This window comes from Ambystoma mexicanum, chromosome 7p, assembly GCF_040938575.1.
Source record: "Ambystoma mexicanum isolate Mex_15411 chromosome 7p, UKY_AmexF1_1, whole genome shotgun sequence".
NCBI classification, from domain to species: Eukaryota; Metazoa; Chordata; class Amphibia; order Caudata; family Ambystomatidae; genus Ambystoma; species Ambystoma mexicanum.
Genome location: NC_090939.1, coordinates 443,840,076 through 443,863,152, shown reverse-complemented (window position 1 = coordinate 443,863,152; position 23,077 = coordinate 443,840,076). Strand labels below are relative to the sequence as shown.

Sequence of the window (23,077 nt, the reverse complement as noted above, 5' to 3'; positions counted from 1 at the left end):
TGCTGTAAAACACAGCTTTGTTGGGTGGAGTGGAGGAAAGGCAGGAGACAGCTATGGGGTTTGAGTTTGGGGGTTGAGGGTGAGCATGGGGTCTGCGTGGAGGGTGGCGCGGTGAAGGGAGCAGGGCAGATCGGAACATAGTTCCATTACTTTTTTAATTTACACTTCATGTTCGAAAGAGCATCGCAGTCTAGAAAAGGTGTGTTGCACAGTATAGTGATTAGGTGCAGTATGAGACCGGAGTCGTTGGAAGGAGGATCGGTGAACAGATGCACAGACCGTGCTCGGCACCGGTTCTGCAATGGCAGTCTAGGGAGCAGCAGATAGGAAGAGCAATGATACAATCCTTCATGCCCTATTGTTATGGCTGCTGAGTGGTCAACTTGAAAGGCTAGAATTACCTGAGGCGGCGTGAATTTTCCCCCCGAACCACATAAAGTGTATCGAGCAGGAGCACTGTCAGAACTCTACATCGGCACGATAATTGCTTCTGTGTTGTGGGGGCTCCAGATGTGTGAAGCATCTAGGAATCTGCCCACAGATTGACCAGTTGCCACACCCCTCACAGCCTGAGAGTACTAATTGCTGTTATAAAAGTCTATGTACAATCATTCTTTTGTACCATTTCTTTTTTAATAAACAGAACACCCAAACCTCATTTGGTGAAATATTCTTATAGAAATAATGCATCCCACCTCAAGCCATTGTTTTCTTATGTCTATGCGGACCACTGATTTGCTAAAGGGAAGCAATGGGCATACGTGTCCGGTTTAAAGAAATCCCTTGAATTATCAGATGGTATGCATCACATTTGTTCTGATTGGACTGAAGGGGTTGCTTTTTTTTTCAAGCTCACTTGTGGCCACTACTCACCATCATTCATTTTTCACCTTTGAAAAATTAAATGCTACTCAATCTAGCTTTTATGAATTGCAAAGGAACTTGAACCGATCAATCGAGGATGCACCAGTCATATTGTGACTATTGTAATATAGGTCTTTTTCAGGCAGTGAGAAATGCGATTTCCAGGAATAGAGGAGGACAAGAATCTTAAAGTACACATTTAACTAGCAGTTTACCCACTGTCCCCCTACTTATCAGCCTGGATCAAAACATCATTCACTTTCTAGAGGACCCGAGGCTTAAGAAAGAGGTATTATGCATCATTCTATTAACAGAATTGGAGTGGTCAGGGGTGCCAATATCATTAGACCACATGTAAATACCTGTCAAATTGATGTCAGGTTGCCTACTTGAGTTTTAGCTGGAGGAGGCCCATCGATTCCTATGGCCCAGCCTTCTTCAGGGCATAGAGAATGTCATAAGAGATGGCCTTCGGTGCTTGAATGGCTAGCCACAGGAGACTAAATTGGATAAATGAATAGACAACTGGAATTCAGCTCATATATAGTAGACTGTATTTGTAGAGGTTTGTCCATCTCTTATGAAACACTCTATGCCCTGCAGAAGGCTAACGCTGCACCACAGGAATTTAAGGGCTTCCCACAGCCGAAACTAGAGTAGGCAACCAGACATCAAGTTGGCTTACCCTTATGAATCCAAGATGGGGATATTAACACATTTGTTTGTGGTATCTACCTGGTCTCTGAATGAATCAGGCACATGTACAAATAGGAAGTGCTGAGCTGACATACAACTGCAGATGAAGGTGTACTTTGCAAGCAGGGCCAGAGCAATAACTTGTGTCTTTGATGACTTCTGTGCCATTATACTTTGTTTTTGTTGGTGGTGGTAGCACATCTGGTGGGGTGTCTATTTGGAGATGGTCACAGTTTGACATTTAATAATATCTTTTTTTTACTTTATGTTTGTTTGCATTTAACAAAGTGTTGCTCTATTATGTGATACAGACTACTGCCCTGTATGTAGTTTCAAGACGTTTTCGATAAATACTTTTCTACATTTTTCAAGCATTTGAAGTAATATTTTAAAGTCCAATAGGGATTCCTTCGTTTGCTTCCTGGAGGCGAAACATGCCAAATCTCACAGTCTCCCTACTATCTCCAGCATGCACACTTCACCAACGCACAACAACCCGTCGCTAATAGTCAGCGAAAACAGACCGCCGAATCCCAGGAGGTTAACAGGATGAGGGGCATAGGCATGCTACAGGTAGGAAGCACAGGAGATGACCGAAATCTCTTGCAGGTTCATCAGTTTTGAAACACTGGAGAAAAAGGCACCATTTCTTTTGAATGGCGCACTCTGCTAAAGAAAGGTCACTATATGCTGGGACACTGTGCCAGAGCCCCTGGGCGGAATAACAGCAGCAGAGAGGAACTCCACAACATGGCACCAGATCGTAAGTTCATGATAACAAGCCCTTTGAGTGCTCCGTTAGGCTATATTGTCCTAGCACATTATTTGCAAAAGCTAGAATTCTGCTGCTATAGAAATAAAGGTCATTTTTGTCCTGCCAATATAGTCATGAGAAGACATTTTCTTTGGAAAATACATTATGGGCACCACAGGATTCGAAATTCCCAGAAGCTGGGAGCAATTTGGCTCCTACTTACAGCCTAGGAGAGTCTGGTTTTCTTGACACAACCAGCTATCAGGAGCTACTTTTGACTACCCAGGACAAGTAGTGCCATTCAAACATACCCATGTGTTAAACAGGGTTTTTGGGAATGTGTCTACAGGAGTTCTATGAATCACCAGACATTTCAACCATAAAGGGTGTTGTGGCCTGGCACCTAGCAGGACGAGCTGTGTGGCTGTAAGGGGAGTGGAGCTTGGGATGTGGTGAAGGGTCTGGAACCTAGGTGGCACCTAGGTTCCAGGGATGACGGTTAGGGGAAAAGAGATAAGGACTAGAGGGAGTAGAAGCTTGTCACTTGCTCTCCTTATACACCTTCCTCCCTGTAACTGGAGCAATAAAGCAAGCTCACCTTTGGTACATACCTGGCTCTGTTGCGGTTCCTGCTTACAGCCTGATGATTCTTGCCACCCAAGATACTACAAAGGGAAATATATTATGGACAAAAGGATATAGATTGCCTCATGTATAAGACAGATTTGCCTCTTGCTAGATACCCAGGGACTGCTTGTAGCACCTTCTCAACAAATCCTTATTTCAAACCCCTGAACAGAGTTTCTGATGGATTCTTATTTTTGTGATGTTCTTTACCATGGCACACACATGATGTTAAATTTAGAGGGACATTATGTCTCATCATCATATTTGATAATCAGGTGGTTTAAAAAAAAAGGCTGATGCACATTACTACGGAATCTTGCCCCCCAGAACCATTTAATTGGCTTGCTTATACTATAGAATTCTTTGATGACTTAGGAGAGGAGCCCATTTCTTAATGTAGACAAGATTGGACATTTATGGGTAGGGCATTTTGCTTCTCAGCAAATTAGGAAACGGGAATGAGTGCAGTTGTAAAAACGTGTGTGATAAAAAAAATTTAAAAAAAACTGACATGAGACCTACACCTACTGGAACCTGACTAACAAATGTCAAGATTCCCTAGAATCCTGCACTCCTTAGTTATTAAGAAGTTTACACAACTAAGGGGGCTTACATAGGGTGCAAGATAGCAATAGAATCTCTACTTCTATCACCCGTTTGTTGAAATGGATTCCTTAGGTCGGTGATTTCTAGGCAATTCCTTTGCCAATTTCCTGTCCCTAAATCACTTATGCAAAGGGTTGCAGACTTCGCCCATCTGAATGGATTGAGTGTACGTACATTTTCAGTAATCTGTGGAAAAAAGAATGGGCAGCTTAGATTTTACATAAACACATTTGTAAATTAGAGCAAATGCATCTGTTGGTGAAGACTTTCGAGTCATGCATTTTCCTTACTTCTTTTAGGCTTTGATGGAGCTCAGAAGCACAAGTTCTGACTAGTTTTCCTGATGGACATCAGTCATCAATATTCTGTGCAAAATGCTCCAGATAAATCCTATACGTTTGGGTATTGTTCTGCTTACTTTTGAAAGCTAGGAGTAAATTGATGCCATAGGAGTAAAGCAAACAAATTTTACTTCCGAAGAGAGCTTTTTTTAGAGCATAAAAAATAATTATTTTAATTAACTAGATTTGTTTCTATAATCCATGTTTTCTTCGTAGCTGGAAGTTTATATAGGAAAACACTCATTTTTTATCTTAGAGCCCCTTAAAGACCAGACAGCAATGGTAGTAGATCACCTTGTTTAGGTATGTCACTGCTGAGGACACTTATCTGGACACACAACGAGGTACGTAAAGTAGACGTTTGAACAGATTCCTTAACATCAATGGACTGCTATTCTTTCTAAGCGCGTTTGCCTGATCGTACGAGTAAAACAGACCAGTATATCACTTAACTGTTGGTTCGATTATTTTCTTACATTTGACAAAAGCCAAATGGTTACTAGAAAAAGGTATTTATTCCTTTTCAGTTGGAACACTCTTTTACTTTGCTCATTGAAGATTAAGCTGCGTTTCCTGGACCCCCGACTCTCCCCCGCAGGCAATACTTAAACCCTCTATGTAGTGGAGTCCTTAGAACCTACACGATTTGACAGTGTGAACATAGGTTTTCCGTACATCTTCAGTAGTTGGTTCTATCATGTCTGAGGTACCACTGCAAAATGTTCAATGACACACAATTTATGGAGTGTCATCGATCTAAAATCCTCCCTTTTTCCGCATCAGAAATTCTGCAATCACCTTATAATCTTAGACTTATTCCACCACTCCACTAATTCCCAATTTAGTTCACACTGAAATAGTCTTCTCTTCATATAAAACATTTACACCAAAGAAATCGGCACTCTCATAGTGATGACAACATGATTGTATAATTCCTGCAACTAATTAGAAGGCAAAGCCTTCTTCAAATGGACCATCAATGTTCAGTTCCCATAATTCGTTTCTCTTGCACCCACCCATGAACGAAGATGTAATTGAAACCCAGCAGCATTTAAGATTGGATGCAAACCATCAAATGTTATCCTACTAGCCAGGCTTTAAAGTCACTCACCACCATTTGTGAATGAGGGAAATGTAGGGTACATGACAGTTGTGTGTACATATTTGAATCCATGCACGTCCTCTTCCTAATGTTTTAGAAAGATTTCAAGTAACAGTGAGGGGCCAGGCTCTGGATTCGTTTAGGGGGGCGTTTTTGGCAGTGGAGAGATGGTGAGGGGGACTGGAGCTAGTCGCAGTGCTTGATGACGCTGTAAATGGGGTGAGAGGGCTCTGGGGTGGTTTCGGATCGGGTGGGTCCAGGACTGGAATTTGCGGTGGAGAGAGAAGTGACTTGGGATGGTTAGGAGGGGGAAAATGTGGGATTGGCATCTCAGAGGTGAGGTGAGCCTTTGGGTCCAGGCAGAAGCTGCATGGTCTTCCAGGGTTCCTGGGAAGAATTGGTTTTCTGCTGTGATCTGGATTGAACCTCTGGGTTTTGCTAGGAGGGGAAGGCTCATTGAAGCCTGCCTGTAATTGGATGGTCAGGGACCTCTGTTGTGTGTGGCATGTGCCTGGCATTGCTGTAAGTCTTTGGTGCTCTGCCATTTCATTCCTGTAGGTTGGGGGCACTGATGTTTGCTACCTACACTGGATGGGCTGGCAACATCTGTGAGGGTAGTCATGCTTTCAGTTGACGGGAGTGCTGTGGTGCCATGTAGTTTAGCAAAAAATACATGTTTGTGGACCAGGCTTGGGGGCCCGCCCCTTCCTTGTATCCGCTCAACACTCCTGGGGAAAAAGAGCAAAGCAATGAGCCTCAGTAAGATTTTAGCTTTCCCCGACTTCTGATCAGATATTTTACGGAGTATTTATAGTTAATCTTTTGAAAATATCTACTGCATATTTTATTGGGAAACCATGGGTTTCAGAATTTAGGCTTCAAAGTCTCTATGGGACCATTAATACAGGTTTTCCTTTGTAATCTTTAAAAGGGACGTAGGAGTCTGAATAGTATTTGTAAGGGAGGTTCTATGGCATGGAAGGAGTAGTTCTTGCTGGAATCAATTCAGATGGTTTTGATTTGAAACTGTTCTCAGCTGTATTGAGATTTAACAGATGAATTTCCGAGCTATTCCAAAGGGCGATTAGTTTTATGCACTTTCTATGAAGAAAAGAAAAAAACACATGAAGGTGAACTTAATGGAATCTTAAGCAAACAAACTAAGACATATATGTAAATTCCTCACTGAGTGCTTAGGTTTAAAGAGATCTATAAAAATGTTTAACAACTAAACATTTCAAAGTAATTCATAGCTAAAATATCACAGTTCTGTCTGTAGCCCTGTATGCCGGTTTCCTCAGTTTTTTGGTTTCTGGAATATTATATTCCAAAGGTTACACTATAACTTTGTTTATGGATTAACATATACAGGAATTAGTATTCTAGCTTACTGTGACATATCAAAGATATGTTCCTTCTTTCTTCATTCCTCTTTCTTCCTTCATCTGAATCATGGCAGCCTAGTGATGCTTCTGAAGAAAGCCCACAGACCGAAACGCATAAATCACTAAACTCACACTCAAGGCTCTGCTGATTTTTTGTGCATTGAAATAAAATGTTGAAAATACTTCCCCGATTTTACATTTTTACGACTGGCTTTATATGGAAATTGAATAATGAAATGAATTTTTGGAAGCAAATAGATAACATTGTGTAGAGTTGAGCATGGGTAGTCTCTCCTGCGCTTTAGGAAAGCCTGTTACTTGACAATCTATATGTAAACATTAGGGCACTATAAAACCTTTAGTATATGCGATCATAAATAAATGGACAAAATGATAACTTTGTGTCTCACATGGAAGTAGATTGGCACACCACTATGTACTAGCTCCTCGTTCCCCAGTGGTAAACTGGCCACGAGTTATTGCTGGATCCCAGGAGCGGCTGTTGGGCTACTGCTTATCCAATCTTAATATTCGACACCTGCAGACATTCAGGAACAAACTCGGAGCAAGGCTTCCAACCTTTGAGAACAGCAAATGTTGTGACACCAAAGGCAAAGTGTGGAGTGATATGGTACGACAAGACCATGTCTTCAGGGTAGGGTTTGTACATCCAGGTTTGAAAATGAATATAACTTGAGGGTGCCTTTACCACCACGTCGAACGTTTCTAGAAGGCTCTTTGGCCTCGGCCAGTATATGGCTGTGGTTTCATGGTGGAAACCTGCTTTCTTCGGAGAATCTTAGACTACACTTTACCTGAATGGACACCATTGTCCAGTAATAGAACAGTGGGGAATCCTCCATCATGGGCAACCCTCTCGTGCATCCATACCCAGCGACCAATTACATTTGCGAACACTGTACTTTGTATGTGTCTGCTTGGGACAAAAACAAGGTGCGGTTGTGCCAGTTGGGAACTTGGTAACACTGTTTTTTTCAGAAATCAAACTTCATGTAATGCCTTCTTTACTGGCAATCAATGTATGAAATTATTTCTGTTTTAAGATTAACTACATTTAATGCATGTATTCAGCATCCACAAATGTTTACCACCTAGCAAGACAAAAACATTTCAAAAGACATTCAGATGAGTACATTTTTCAGAGAAATACATGTTGGACCAAGTGAACGTGCTATGCATAAAGTGCTCATCAGTGGGTCAAGTGTATGTTCCAAATCATATACATTGCAGTCAAATGTTCTATTCTTTGTCCAAATAGTTCATTCGGGCAGGGTTGATATATTTACATTTGGCATTCATTCATTTACCCTCCTTCCTCAAGACCATGACCAGTTGTGATGGACCCTGTAATGTGTTAGACCAAATAATGCCATGTCACTATTCATTGTTGAGCCATGTCGAATTTCCGATTACCAGTGTTAGAAAGTGGAAGTAAGGCTTGCCGCAGAATACAGAAAAGATGTCAAATATCAGTTATGCCAAGTATTTTCATCCACTATGGCTGTATGTTTACAAAGGTTCCGGTAATAGATTAATCATGTTAATTCAGGAACGCCTGTGAAATGATAGCCTAAGCATAGTGTGCATCTTTCTGCCCCCCAGCCCCAATTTTTGGCAGTGGTATATGTGCACATTTAGATGTACCCATCTTACTTCAGGATATGTACAAGTAGATTAGAGTCTTGCAGGTATGTCAAGAAAACTACTATCTATACAGAGAGCATACAACATGAGGGCTGGTTCCATCCTCCTGTTAATGGATCTATGCAACTAAAGTAAAAGCATCTTATTGGGTCGGGTTATGGGGTGGAGGGTCTTCATTATAGGTTTTTAAAGGTTAGAAATTGAAGATAATCTTCAAGTATGTTGTCCGCGTCAGGTCGGCAGCACATCTATAAAAAAGCTATTGTATTTCCATGGGTGATATGGTTGCTGTGTGATATTACATCTGCGCAATCATGTGAAGACGCCATTTATGTGCAAGTGCCATTTTCGTAGTTGTAAGTAATTTAAAGAAGGCACCACTGTAAAAAAATAAAAAAAAACTGTAAAAAATATATATACACCTACGGCCATGCAATGACTAAAGTTTCCCAAAGCACCAGAAGCAATTTTATGATGGTGATAAATACCTACAAGTCTTGGATGGAGTCCAATTGAAGATGAAATTTATAGTTGGGGTAAGGAAAATTCAGTAAGGCCGTTCAAGCGGCACCTCATTCTATGGATCCATCTGGCCTCTTTCTGCAGTAGAAGTTCCATATTGGGGTTTGTTTTGACTGTGTCCACAATCCACTAGTTAACGTCATCAGGTGAGCTTTGGTGTGCCATATAGTGTTGTACTAAGGCGGCATTCAATGTTTTGCAGCATATTCTTGACCGATGTTCAGACAAGTGAATGTGTGCTACTTTTGTAGTTTGCCCTAAGGTTACAGTGGCATTCAATGCAGTATACTACTTTGCTGCTCTTGCAATTTGTCATCTCTTGCAACTCCAATTTTTCCCCCCAATTGCAAAACAGCCAGTTTTCTTAGTGAAGTCCCACATAGATAACAGGTGCCACCGGGAAAATGACCCACCAAGGGTCACAGGACCCATACAGTTGATTTCATTATGGTCTTACAGAGGTTTTAATGGACCAATTGGTCACATAGATTCTGAGCTCTCTTCAACGCAAACACAGGGAATTCTTTAGTGGGCATACTAAGTTGGACTAGGTGCCAGTATTTTGTAATGATTTCCTTTAAGTCCAAGGTGTTAGGACAGTAAGTAGTAAGTAGTCATACGTGTCATTCTATCAGATTTGCTGTGTTTTGTTCGGGGTATAACCAGGGTTTCCCTAGGGGTAAGCATAGCTCTTTTTCTAGAATGTCTAAGCAGTTTCTTAGGATATCCACAGGATGCTAGTCTTATGTCCAGAATTTGAGCAGGTTCATAGTCTGTGAGCAATGTACCATTTTGGAGTCATATGGGGTTGACTAAATCCAATGGCTTGATCTTGCGGGTTGGTATATTAACACTGAATGTCCATGGTTACCAATAACTCACTGTGTGGGGCAATTGTCATACCTTTAAAAGGTGTTTGTGACTGAGGTAGTGTCCTGTAGATAAGATGTAGTTTTTTTGAATAAGTGGTTTTAAAAAGTAATTCACAAATTTACAGAGGAGTTTAAAACGATTCGTCTCCCTGGTGGACCTGTATTACTTTTGTGTATTTTCGGGAGAGCATAGAACTTGGGAACTTGTGAGTGTTCAAAATTTCAAATTCATTTTTGCAGTTTGTGTAATCCAAAATCGATTACTTCAAGGATACTTTGATGTCTAAAGTAGGAGCATTATTTATAATACTGCAGTCATCTTTGACATTTATTAAATCAAGAACCATTTTTTCAAATTGTGCTGTTTGCATAACTACAATTCTTCCACCTATGGGGATACTTGCATGCCAATGTGATGCGGGGGGCCCTTTGGGAGGGTTAATATTCTCACCACTGAAAAACAAGTCACCCATGCCAATTTGTTTTGGAGTCAACGAAACTGGTCACTGACCTCTGTGGTAAGTCAAAATCAGAGATGGACAAGGTGACATTTAAGACTCAGTATTCGATTGAAATTTCTCCCAAAAAACGTGTAAGCTGACCATACGTTTTTCAACCCATTTCTGGTGGAAGGAAAAAAAAAAAGAGAAGGGAAAAAAATTATAAAAAAGGGGTGGTAGCCAGGGTGCCCTAAAATAGCCAAAGTGTGCTTTCCAGAAAACCTGTTCACACCGGATTGTTAGTCATACCAGCACAAACAGGAATCAAGAGCCCAACTAAAACAAAAACACCAAAAAGGGCCTTTTGCCCAACAAAAGAAATGGTGGCTGGTTTCTGACGACGCCGTGATATCTCTATTAGAAACAAAAAAGGGTTTCTGGCCCCAGTGGTACAGTTCAACTTAGATGTCAACGGACCTCTCCTTCCTCCTCAGGTTGGATATCTATCAGTAATTAGTCTCTTTCTCCTTATGCTACCAGGGATTTGATTGCTGGTGTCAGGCTTTTCTTTGCCCTTGAAGACCCATTGGTTCATAGGTCCACACCAGGTATTCTACTCTGGTTCCCCACCAAGGAATCTGGTCAGTTTTCCTCTGGTTCCTTATCTCTTGGGTTGTTCGCCTCCCTGGGGTCTCGACTCTCATACACTCCTTGGGATTTGATTTTGGTTACCCCACCATGGGGTCGGGTGTAGCCCCCCCCCCTCACACCTGCTTGGGGGTGGTTACAGCGTATTGAGGTTTGTTCACAGGCACCCCCCACCTTGGGGTCTGGTTTTGGTTACCCCGCCTTGGGGTCCAACTTCGAATACCCAGCCGTAGGGGTTGGTTCTCGGTTCGCGCTGGGCTTCTCCGGGATGTGTCTCATCTAGGACACTTAACGCTTCGCAGGCTTGGCCGCGGCTGGATCTGCCATGGAGGGTGGCGCTCGCCTCTTCTTACCATGCCTCCCAGGTGGTGGTCTCTCTCCTTCTGCGGTCCAGCGGGCTAGCTCTGCCTACACACCAACTCGGGTTGAATCTTTATCCCTCAAACAGTGAGTGGGTGGGTCAGTCCACCATACTCTAGGTTAAAGATGGCGGCCTGCATTGCGATTTAGTCTGTCCACTTCGAATTGCCTGAAGAGGCACTCTCTGCCACACAGCCTGCTGATTGGCTGTATGACCGGACAAATCCCCTGCCCGACGGAGCCGGGAGGCGAAGCCGGGCCTCTGACTAAGGGTTGTGTGTAAGGGCTCAGTCTTTCCTTACCTGGACTCGCCTGGCCCGTTGACAACCACCTTCCGCACCTTGCGTTTGCCACAAGGTGCACATACTTCTCACTAAGGTAAGAGCTGAGAACTCCAAGCCTGCTCTACTTCTGTTCATTACATTCCTTCTCTACTTACTGGCTGCCTATCTAGTACTTCTGAGAGAGGGTCCACACTATCCTCTTCCTGATTACCCCTAAGTGTCCCGTGCATCTCGCACTGACACGGGACTACATAGCCATCTGTTATCTCGCCGCCCCCAGCACAGTCCCCCTGGACCACTTCGGTAACTTCAGGAGCACAGAACATTGCTCACAACCTCAACTATCACGGCTGCCGGGCCAACATTTGACTTACTCTGCTCCTTCTGGCCCAACACAGCTACCATGTCTACTAGGATGTTAACACTTCCACGTTACTGTCGGACATGTACCATCTGCTATCTCCGTCCATCACTAGTCTACCAGGGGTAGCATTATACCCTAGTTAACCTAGTTGTGGCCCGCTGGCCTAAGTTCAACTTACCTTAATGCCCTCCCTTTTACTTTGCATTGCCATTCCTTCTATCTCTGCCTAGGTTTGTTAGACTGCTGTAGCTTACGTCAGACTTGCCTTGTTCTTTTCAGTTGTATATTTTCTCATGATATACGGTATTAAAGTATCCGTTTACTGCCCTTGTCCACCCTATTGTTGTCTGCCTGCCTTTCAGACATAGCTCACCCTTTTCACATAACCACTGGCAGGTCTTTTACCCTTTGAGATAGTCCCTACCATCTCCCTATACTTACTCCAACGTAGCTCCAAGAGGTGAGCTTTCCCAAGTATGTACCACACCCATTTGAAATGTGTTTACATGTACTCTGATGTAGTTCCCCGTAACAAGAGGTGAGCTTTCCTAAGTATGTATTTTATGCACTTCTACAGGTACTTTGTCTGCCTGCACTGTAACCTTGCACTTTCTGTAACCAGATGATATTATAGGTTATTTATAACGCGCTTAATACCCAGACGTTTCTAAGCGCGGAGCCGGGAATCAAACCTGTTTTGCTCTGTGTTGTCTTGCTTCCAAGGCAAGCACGTTGCCTTTCAGCTATCCTCCCGAGACCATATACTTAAGCTAAAGCGCCTTGATTCCTTTCAGTGCAGGATGCAAAATCTGCAATTATTTCATGCCATTGGCATCACTAAGGGAGTATGAAAACTAGCCCTATGCTATTTGCGTCAGTGGTTAGCAAGGTTTGGTTGCGTGGGGTGAATACTCCCTAGGTGGGAGCCAGCACAATGTCGCTTTTGATCGAGGCATACATTTCATATGTCATTCACCAGAAACACTGTTCATGTTTTTTTGATAAGTCTTATAGGGTCGCAAACCTAGATACAAAGTCTTTCACAATTTTGTAATAATATTCAGCAACAGCTCCTTCACTTCTTCCAAAAATCTTACTTTGGGGTGGATTCCTAGAGCGATGATCACATCTCCAAAATATGTTATCTCGAGTATCCCGATTGGGACAGTAATAAGAAATTGTACTTGAGTACGAAGAGGACGAGAAGGAAGGAAACCAAAGAGGCAAGAGAAGAAGGAGCTATGTCATGAAAAAAAAATACAGAGGAAATGAAAGAGAAGTCGAGAATTAAAAGTAAGCAAGGAAATCGATAGAAGAGATGGGTACAATACAAGTGTGGTTACGAAGATGAAAAAGAATCCAGAACTCAGAATTCTACAAGGAACACAGGGGTTCAAGAATTTATTGGGCGTGCCGCCTATTAGGAGAGCTCATGGGAGCAAAGGCATGTAGGGAAATAGGACAATCTGAAGCATAGCGCTGTAAAACTTTTTTCATGTTGGAGAAATGGGAAAGATGGGGGATTAATGCGACATCCACTGTTGTAAAAATCATTGCATCACGTATGAATGACAGAATAATCAAATACATTTACGATAGGGATTCCATACAAATGGCATCATGATTTCACAAGAGGGAAAAGCATGTCACACCAAACCACATGCTACATTGCCCACATATGCCAGGAAAGCAATCAATATCATGCTCTGCAGAGGATTTCAAAGCTAAACAGGAGAAAGGGAGCCCTGTCGGTGTTATTTTGTAACGTTATATATATATATGAACATAATAACCTCAAGATCATAACAGTCGGCTAACTGGTCAGTGAAGGATGTTAAACTGAACAAATTCTGAGGAAAACGGAAGAGACTAAAATGGTCTCCCTGGAATCGGTTTTTAAGTCCACTTATTCGAATGCGTGCACAAGTGCTGTTCTCTAAGATAAGCATGTTTGCTGAAGGCACAAAGATCTCAGGTAAAGGCAAAGAAATAGGAGAAATGCGGGAGGGGAGGAGAAGCCTAAAATGCCACGAGAACAGAAAGACCATCAAATTGCAAAAACACACAACACGACAGTGCTCGGGGGAAGGCACAATATGGTGCTTCCAGACAATGATAAAGCCAGCAGAACAATAAAGTTACCACTGTACACATCAGCATGATGGTGTCATCCAATTTAGAGGTGGCTTCGCTTAGAATTACAAAGTATGGAGTGAGGGGTCGGATAGGAAAGTTACTGAAAAGGGAACACTGCCCAGCAGAAACAGGGGAGATGGCACCAGTAAAACAATAAAAAGGCCTAGGAGGGATAAGTGAAGAATAAAGATTAGCACCCTTTAGAGAATGTGCCGATTATTTCAGAGAAATGTTGGTATGCACTTCTAATTCCAAGCGGAACGTCCACTGTGTCTGCATCCACTCCGTCTCCCCCACCATTTGCAGTGTCTTATGCACCTTCTCTGTACCCATGTATGCGTTGCACCAGGACCATTATTGCCCAGCAACACAGCTTGTGTAAGCCTTCCGCAACACTGCCATCTCGCCAGGTTCTGCCTTAACATCCGCAAATGTTGTGACTCTCCTTCCTTCTCCCCCATCACCTGCATTGAAGACCGCACCTTCTCCAAACCCATTCCTGCTTTGCACCAGGACCATTATTGCCCAGCAACACAGCTTGCGCAAGCCTTCCGCAGCACAGCCATCTCACCAGGGCCTGCCTTGACATCCACCACATGTTGTGGCTTTCCTTCCGTCTTACCCACCACCTGAAGTGTCTTCCCCACCTTCTCTGTAGCCATTCCTGCTTTGCACAGTTACCCATTTGCACCAGAGTCATTATTGCCCAGCAACACAGCTTGCATCAACCCTCCGCAGCTCCGCCATCTCGCCAGGGCCAGCCTTCACATCCGCACATTTTGTGGCCATCCTCGTCGGGCCCATTTGTTGTTCCATCCTTCTGTGCACACCTCCGGGACCCGCCCCTCACCCCCCAGTCAACATTCCGTCTGCCTGCCTCGATTTATTCCAAAGGCTTTGGTGTCGCCCCAGCAACCATGCAAGCCAACTAACACGCTGCAGACTTGTTTGTGTTACAAAGTGCATATCACACAAGAAAAGGAAAATATGTAGGAGGATTGAAGAGAGATAAGCCAGTTGCCAACTAAGATTTAAAGCAGTGAAGTGCAAAGTGATGTATATTGTATGGGTTAGGAAACCAATAGGGTGGTAAACGATGAGACAGACGTTTGTGAGACAACAGCACTTTGGCATAACATTTTTTAGGGTTATTTTCAGTAACGACATTTTGGCAAACAGTAGAACAAGGCATCTGTAAGGCTTCTCCCGGTGCATTCAGTACAGTTTGAAATTCCATATATTCAAAGGAAATAAAGAAAGAGCAGAAACAATTCAGACGAGTTACTATGTGTTGTAAATCCTACATCAAAGCAGTCAAGTGATGCAGGCAATTCAGTACATACAGTTTGAAAAAGCGTTAATGACTGAAGGATTCAATACTTGAGTGATAAAAAATGCCACTTAACATACAAATACAGAGAAGGAAATGGGCAAAATATCAGCAGAGGTGTGGTACTAGAACAGGGAGCACCGAGATGGAAGGTATCATGGTTAGGCTCCGAGACGGTGGGAGGCAGATTGTCTCCTTGCTCACGTGACGATCAAAAACGGAATTTAAAAACCTGCAGTGGACAAAGGGGAGTCCCAACAGCATGACAATAAAGACTGCCTGGATGCCAATTAAAGTCTACAGAGTTCAAAAAGGTAATGCACTAGGAAGAATCAATAAACCCAAGTAATTAATAGGACATGCAACTGCTGCCTTTAAAAAATAAAGTCTAATTTTAGGGATGTTGATCCTTGCAATCCCATTTAAGCCCAACTGGATTTACACAAATACTGATGAGAGCTACCCAATTATGAACCCCTATCTGAAAGTCTGATAATGCAAACATGTAGGGTATGTTATCGACAAAACGTACTCCAACTACACTCTTAGTCTTTTAGCCCAAAAGCAGATCAGGACATGGGAAGGGAGAGGCGGCAGAGTACGGCGAGGGGACAAAAACAGACATTGTGGAGCAACAAACAATGCATGACCAGGCACAAAAGGAAGACCACTTCGAAATCCACATCAGTCTACTGTTTGCAGTTGTGGTAAAAAGACCGATTTAAAATGTAAAACCTGGTATTGTGGACCTAGATCTTTAATAGGCAAAAAGCACACACCGTACTAGTATGAATGAGAGAGTTGTTTTAGGACGCCTTCTACAGAGTGGACCATTTGGTGTACACATGCTGTACTTACAAGAACTTGGAAAGTGCTTTGTGCAAGGCAAAATATGTTACATATAGAACTGTCAGAGCCAAGTAAAAGTAACATTTACAATGGCATTATAAAAAATCTGCAGCACGGAGAGCCATAATAAATCGGGCTACAGACAAATATTCAATAATGCTACTAAGTTGCTACTATACAAGCACAGCACGCATAGAAGCCCCTCATTTATATGAAAGGTCTGCTGTTTCTTAACTAGGAATTCAATGTAATCCACAACAGAAATGTGCACAAGTTAAACTAACCTCCATCAAAACCAGTTGGCAGCTCCACCTGTGTTTTGTCAATTGGAAGCACTGGGTACAGTTTTCCACTTCTGAGCAAAGCATTAAAATGCCATCAAATGAGACAAATCTCTGCATCAGACAGAACATCAAAACATAGCTAATGTGAAAGGTTAAAATATGTAAAGGGCAGACTGATCCACTCTGCGTAATCCAGGCTCCAAAGCCAAAGATAAAAACAGAATCCACGAGCATTTCAATAACGCAAACATAATTAAGGGAGCGCGGGCATATAAACGGTGTGCAATGCTGAAGCATGAGGCTAATCTGCAACCTTATGTAGACCAATTCCCATTTCAACAACACAGCATGATGTACAAGACAGTGCCAAGCGGCAGGCTACTCGTCAGAAGATCTCTCGGTTTTGTGACTTTATCTGCAGTGGCATGTTGCCCTATATTAATTCTTTAGAGCCAAGTTGGAGCACATTGATTACGATGCAGAATTAAGCTGCTCTGTTTCTATTAGGATGATTGCAGTTATTTCACCAATAAGGAGTCTAGGTCTCAGTGAAAAAACAAATAAAGGTGTAGCTTTTATTTGTGAAAAGATATCCATAAAAAAGAAAATCATTTCAATGGTATCTGTGTAAGTGAGTCCCTCTGTAGAAGTATGGCTCAGAACCAAGACACGTACACAACAAAACCACATCAAGGCATCTTCCCAGCAGCACTGAAATCTGGCTTGATCCCACTTCACGCTACTAAAAGCAGCCCTCACACGACCAGGGCAAGATAGCAAAATACTGCCCTATTACCCATGTTTCCTTCATTAGAGAGCCTCAGTCACCCTCCAGTTACATGAAAAGAATAATTCAACGCAATATCATTCAAAATGTCAAGTTTGGTTTATGTCCCAGATGCAACAGTGAGACCACTACTATTCAGGTAATTGAAGACAACTCTCATCATGGACAAAGGGGACCCCTGCCTTCTGCCACTTGACACAATCGTCCACAAAGCACTGCTTAAAACCCATTCCACCTGCAATTAATTTGATGCCCATGTCATTCAATGGTTTGACGCCTACCTCACCAATTCATACAGAGAAGTATCTGTAGATCTTAAATTCCAGTGGCTGTGGAGAGTCTCAAACATCTGTCCACTTGTCAGTCATTTTTATACTCTACCGAGAGCACTCCTTGTTGGCATCACATCAACACCCACTAGGATGCTGAGGATCCTCAGCTCATCCTGAAGGTCACTTGCCACAGCCAACATCCACCAGCTGATACAGCGCCTCTTCCTCATTCAAGACTGGATGCTGGCTCCCTACCTGAAAATGAAACAAAGACCTACCTCATTCTACTGGGAGGTACCACCAAACTCACCCAAGTTGTGGAATGGCTGAAAGAGGTAACTCGAAGGCTTGTCTTTCCAACCATTTGCAAGCGCAAAGTCCCTTTGTGCCACCATAGACTGTAACCTCTCATTCAATAAATAGGTTGCAAAGAAGATGGAATGCCTGGTACGAACTCTTACTCCTCTGCAGAAACAAGCCGTCACCCCTCCTTGGTCTTCACAACTGTTGTTCAAGTCCTAGCTCCCTTCCTCCAAGATGGTTATCAATGGTTTTGCTGAAGAACTCCACCTGTAATCCCGTTCAATTGGGAACTGTCCACCATGGCATGTCTTACTGCAGGACTGAATAAACGTCACCCTCCAATCCTGCTCCACCTTCAAGAGCACCTGCACCACATACAAAGCTTTGATGACAAAAACACCATTACACCGGGTTGTAAAACTTGCCGATGGAATAGCTGGATCCAAGACATCTCCGGACTGGAATCTGAGACATGCAAAAAAAGGCGGCTAGAAAGCAAGCCGTCCCCTGCTACACTCCCAAGCAAAGAACGCTGCAGCGATAAGCATCAGGTCAGCTCCTCCCTCCTACGTTCAGGAAGAACTGCCGAATCTCTTCAAGGAATCCTTTACTAACCAATGATGGCAGGATTCCGATGACGATGAGCCTCCCTTCAACGTCCCCAATCCCTCCCCCTCAGTTATTATGTATCTATCCACTGCCCATAAAAGGGTGTGCTTGTTCTTTTTGCTAGGTTTGCGCAATAGCAAACCACCCCCATATACCAAAACGCGCTTGACCAGCCATTAAAAACACACAAATACATGGTGAGTAAAGTGGATCACAGAAACATGTCAAATGGTGAGGTGTATAAAGTTTAAACACATCCCATATTCACTAAAACATAGATTTCATTTAAAAACATTATCCAACCATTTTGAAAACACATTTGCCAAAACTGGTCCAACTTTTATACTCCGAACATTGCTCCAAACGGCCGCCCTTTTAACATTAGCTGAAACAATAACTACACCAGCCCCTCTTGCCATTTCTTCATGAATTGAGAACGATTCACAAGTAATGGTGTTGAGATGTCGCCATTTGAAAGCCCACACACATCTTTGGATAAGAGGTACAGGCTCTCTCCCTTTCACTACCCCAAAGATATATATACATACATATAGACACTAACGGCCACAGGAATCCACTGAACAGCTGGTATGGAACGGGTTTGCTGGTATACATAAAGTAAACAAACTAAATATTTTAGAGAAAAAAAATATCGATATGCGACGCAACTATGTATTTGCTTCTGCATGTAATACTATTGCAAGGTTATCAGAGATTTCCTGGGTTTGCATTTCTCAATGAAGGCGAGATCATCAGGAATATTCTCTTCAGTCTAGCAATGCGATTGCAGAAAGGAGTATCAGAAAGGAGATCCACTGCTTGCCTCGCTCATTAACATGCCTGGGAATCCTCAGGGCTGGGTCAAGATTCTCAATGATGTTGCCTCAATTATAAATTATAATTATTATATAAATCAAAGAGTTTCAAGCAGAGGGGCATTTTTATCATGTGTTTCAGATACACCAGTGTACACCGTTAATTTTCGCAGTAGCTGTGTAACTGCCAGAGCGCATTTCAAGGGATCTACACCAACAATATGAATATATTATAGAAAATGGCAGATTTTGTGGGACTGCTAGTCACTATAAAGAAACCGCACAGGTATTAAAAGCCTCTCCACAAGCAGTCCACACTGCCGCCATACAATTCTATAAAAATGATTTACTCACCACCATACCTAAGCAGAAAGCAAATCCAGTTGTTCCACGAATGCTCGTTGTCGTTGGGATTCATATGAATCGCCCCATCTCGTCCTCATCCATCTTATTGACTGCATAGCTGCGCGAGACATGGAGCAGGCCGGCATGAGATGGCAAGGGAGCGGATGTGGCAAGGAGAGGGCATGACATCTGTCTAGGCACTTTATTGAACAGAGTGTACCATACACTGGATAACTGATCAAACTAAAGGCACAGTTGTTAAGAGGACACTGCAAACAGGGTTTTAACATGTTTCTAATCTCACCGGCCATTCACCAAAAGGTAAACTGAACAATAAGGAGATAAAGATGGGAAGCTATGAAAATGTACAACTCCCTACTGATAATGTGCTCAATAAACCACACATTCCACAGAAACAAAAACACCAAGACTGGTCTATGAGATACAAAGTAAGGGTGACCACTTATTTGACATCAGGGTGCATTATGTATTTATTTGATGTTTTGTTCAGTGCAAGCGTGCAGAAAGAAAACCTTTTGGAGCGCTAGGAAGGTCATTTGAAGCAGATGAAGAGGGAAGGCAAGGGAAAAGAAGATGGCACAGGGCTGTAGCCTTCAAGGTTCCATTGCCGAAGGCCAAGTGCAAAGGGTTGTGGTGGAATGGAGGCAGAGGTTACAGGTCTCATTTCGGAGAGTTAAGGGGGATAATCACCTGGGGAATCCACCCGTCCCATAGGATCCACTTGATCTCTTCAGCTGGTCTTCTGTGAAAAAGGTTGGGGGGGATTGGTTTGAGGGGTGTTCCAGTAGGCTCTACAGATTCAAGAGAGGGTGCCGCCATCATGTATGAGAGGGTGTTGAATTGTGGTTTCGGTCTAGGCCAGGTTTTAGTGTTGATGTAAGAGGAATGCCTTCAAGAGTCAAAGATATACGTTTTTTATTTTGAAGATGTGATGGTTTCCCACACGTTTCAAGTTTGGCAGTAGGGTAGGGTATGCCAATTTGTTAACCCTAGAACGTCTGATATGACTGTGCTTCTCCATTTATACTTTTAGTGGAAAAATATACCAGTGTTGGTGATCTAAGGGATTTTGAGGGAGATCTCTTTAAGGAAGCATTTACAGTAGGGCTGGAAGGGCAAATCACCCTGTCTACTAAGCAGAGTTTAAATTCTACTTTTTATCTCACAAAAATGCCAGCAGAGGCTTTGAAGGACATGTGTGTGGTCCTTCCCTGTCCCAAGATCATGTTGGCTGCTCGGTTCTATGCTAACTGGAATTGTCGAGTATAGGGTGTGTTGTGCTCATGACCAAACTATTGCAGAAGTCCAGTCTTGACACAAGTGTCAAAACCACAATGATTTTGCTATGAAGTCTACAAAGGGGAGAACATATTTTAGTCTGATAAGGTAATGGCAGATGTTTGGTGCAACTGTCTATATTCGGAGGCCATTGGAGAGGTCAGTCGAAGACCACCCCAGGTCAATCAAAAGGAATTAGTAAACAGTGTGCCTTTATCATTCAGCATTGCTAATGTGTTGTGTGGGAATACGGAGACGGGATTATAGACGAAATGCCAATTACCTAGAGCGTGTGTTTGGATGATAAAAATCAATATCCATTTTGGAAAAAAATATAAGCAACGGCAAACAAGCTGCTGGATGCCTGTGTTGTGCAATTATCTGATTAACATCAGGCATAGTAGATCGAGGTGTAGTGACCCAATGTCATTGAAATAGACCACATACATATGTACTTTAAGTTGATTTGCATATTTCAAGCAAGTGTTTATGCTGGATGTTACAAAACCAGAATCTATTCAAGAGTTACAGCCCGCTCCAATGGGCTCTAATGCGTGGTAGGTTACCACAGTCCATGTTAATGGTCCCTAGCTGAAGGTCACTTACCACACAATAGAGCCCTGTAGCAAGGACTCTGATGCGATTAAAGCTTGTGCAAGCGGGGATAGAAGTGAAGTCCACTGCCGACTAGGAAAACAGTAATGCAGGGAATGCAGACTTTTACAGGTGGTTTGACCTTCCATACAAGCCAGCTGATTGGCTAGACGGCTGGAAACCGTGTGAATAACACAGGATAAACATGAAATGTAGGCTTCTATTGGTGGTTATAGCTTGCATTCCACACTTTCTGATAGCTTAGAGAAGAAAACATGTACTAATTTAGCGTTAAGACACGCCTTTGGGGGCAGGCTTGGCTAATGGCATGCCAGCCCAAACCCAAGCAGGCCTGATCAAAGGGATGGCCCATGACCGCTCCTGGCCAAGTCCTCTATTGAATGAGTGGCTTAAAGTCATTCACCCAAGTCTTGTTACTCCAGGTGCAAACAGCATTCTGTACGGTCATCAAAATGATGGTCCCCTTTATGGCTCAGTGCGCATGGCATGCGCCCATCGGAAGGAGTAGCAGGAGGACTCAAGATGGCCACCATAGTGATGCAAGAGGGGTTTGGGAGCGAGTCCCTTCTCACTTTCTAAGACCTCATCTTGAAGAAGGTTGTCTGCACTTACCACCATCTGGCTGTAATTTGACTTATTGTTTATTTATGCTATGAATCCCTTATACTGCACTGAGTTCCCCCCTGCACTTTCCCCTTTCCCCCTTCCCAAACACTTGCGCGGTCTGAATGACACCTGGCCTAGTAGGATCGTTGTCTCTGTCTTCCCACTGTTACCCCTCCCTTGTCTTGTTGCGCCTTGAAACACTTGTGTATAGGTGCGTTATAAATGCCATATCACATCATAAGGAGCAGCAGAAAGGAGAAGTTCTATCTTTTCCCCCCTTGACCCACCATTCACCTTCTATCTACCCAGCATCAAGGGTGGGGCATGGGAGATTTGACAGTGGGACGGTAGTATGAGCAAACAGAAAGAGTGATACCGGCTTGTGGAGGAGCAGCATACACCATTCATGGAAGGCAGGATAATACAGGTGGATTCAGCCCATCATCCAGGAAGCTGATTGGTGGTCATCCTAGTCATACTGAGGAACCATGTGTCAGGTGCTAAAGGTGGGATGAGCTTGAACTCCACACGTTATTGTCTAACTAGAAGAAAACATGCCCTACTGGAGTAAGTAGGTCATTGCGATTGTGTGCTGTAAGGTTTAAATGGCTATCTAGGGAAAGATATGACAGTGAATTTCTTTATCTAACTAGACAATCAAAACACTCGACATTCTGAAAGCATCACTGTTGGTAACTATGTGTGGTGCATGATTGGGTAAAGATGTCGGTGTCTTAACTAGATGGATCCTCTCAATCTGACTATTGAGGAAAAGGCAATTCCAAGTTCACTATAGCCACACCTACAATCAACAACAATAAGAATTCAAGAACTTGCCCCTCTCTCTAATGGTCTGATGTTGGGTCTTATGACCCATTGTACCATCACCCACTGGATAGACTTTCAGGTCAGAGATCAGATATAATGACGAAGATGACGAAACAACCGTTTTATGAGAAAGAAAGATGTCAGGGTAACATGAGGGGCAAAAAAACAGGTTATCGATCGTTTTTTTTTTTTTAAATGAACAGGGGAGTCAGGATATGCAAGTCGTTAAAAGGTTCCACAGATCTCCAATGCAAATCTAAATCAAACCAGAACCACACATTTTTGCTTATTCTATCAAGACCCAGAAACCTACAAAGTAAGGCTTGTATTTCCTTCCATAAACTGTAACGAAACGAATAGCAGTAGAAATGGCCACTGTAGAGATGCTTTTTTCAATGTCATATTCACGCTACTTTTTGGGAACTCCTAGAAGCAGTGGTCTGTTCACCACATTGCTCGTGCTGGAACT

At 42.9% G+C, this 23,077-nt stretch overlaps 1 protein-coding gene across 2 annotated transcripts in view; it reads right to left on the bottom strand.

Annotated features, from left to right (window-relative positions):
- CHMP2B (charged multivesicular body protein 2B) overlaps positions 1 to 23,077 on the bottom strand; it is a 120,857-nt gene that overhangs the window by 96,299 nt on the left and 1,481 nt on the right. Inside the window, exon 1 of one of the 2 annotated variants that reach the window (XM_069636453.1) lies at positions 17,499 to 17,611. The exons of the other annotated variant lie outside the window; for it this stretch is intronic. Coding sequence (XP_069492554.1) covers positions 17,499 to 17,583 — 85 coding nt within the window. The 5' untranslated portion in view covers positions 17,584 to 17,611. Of the gene's footprint in view, positions 1 to 17,498; positions 17,612 to 23,077 lie in introns of those variants that run through there. 2 annotated transcript variants of the gene reach the window in all.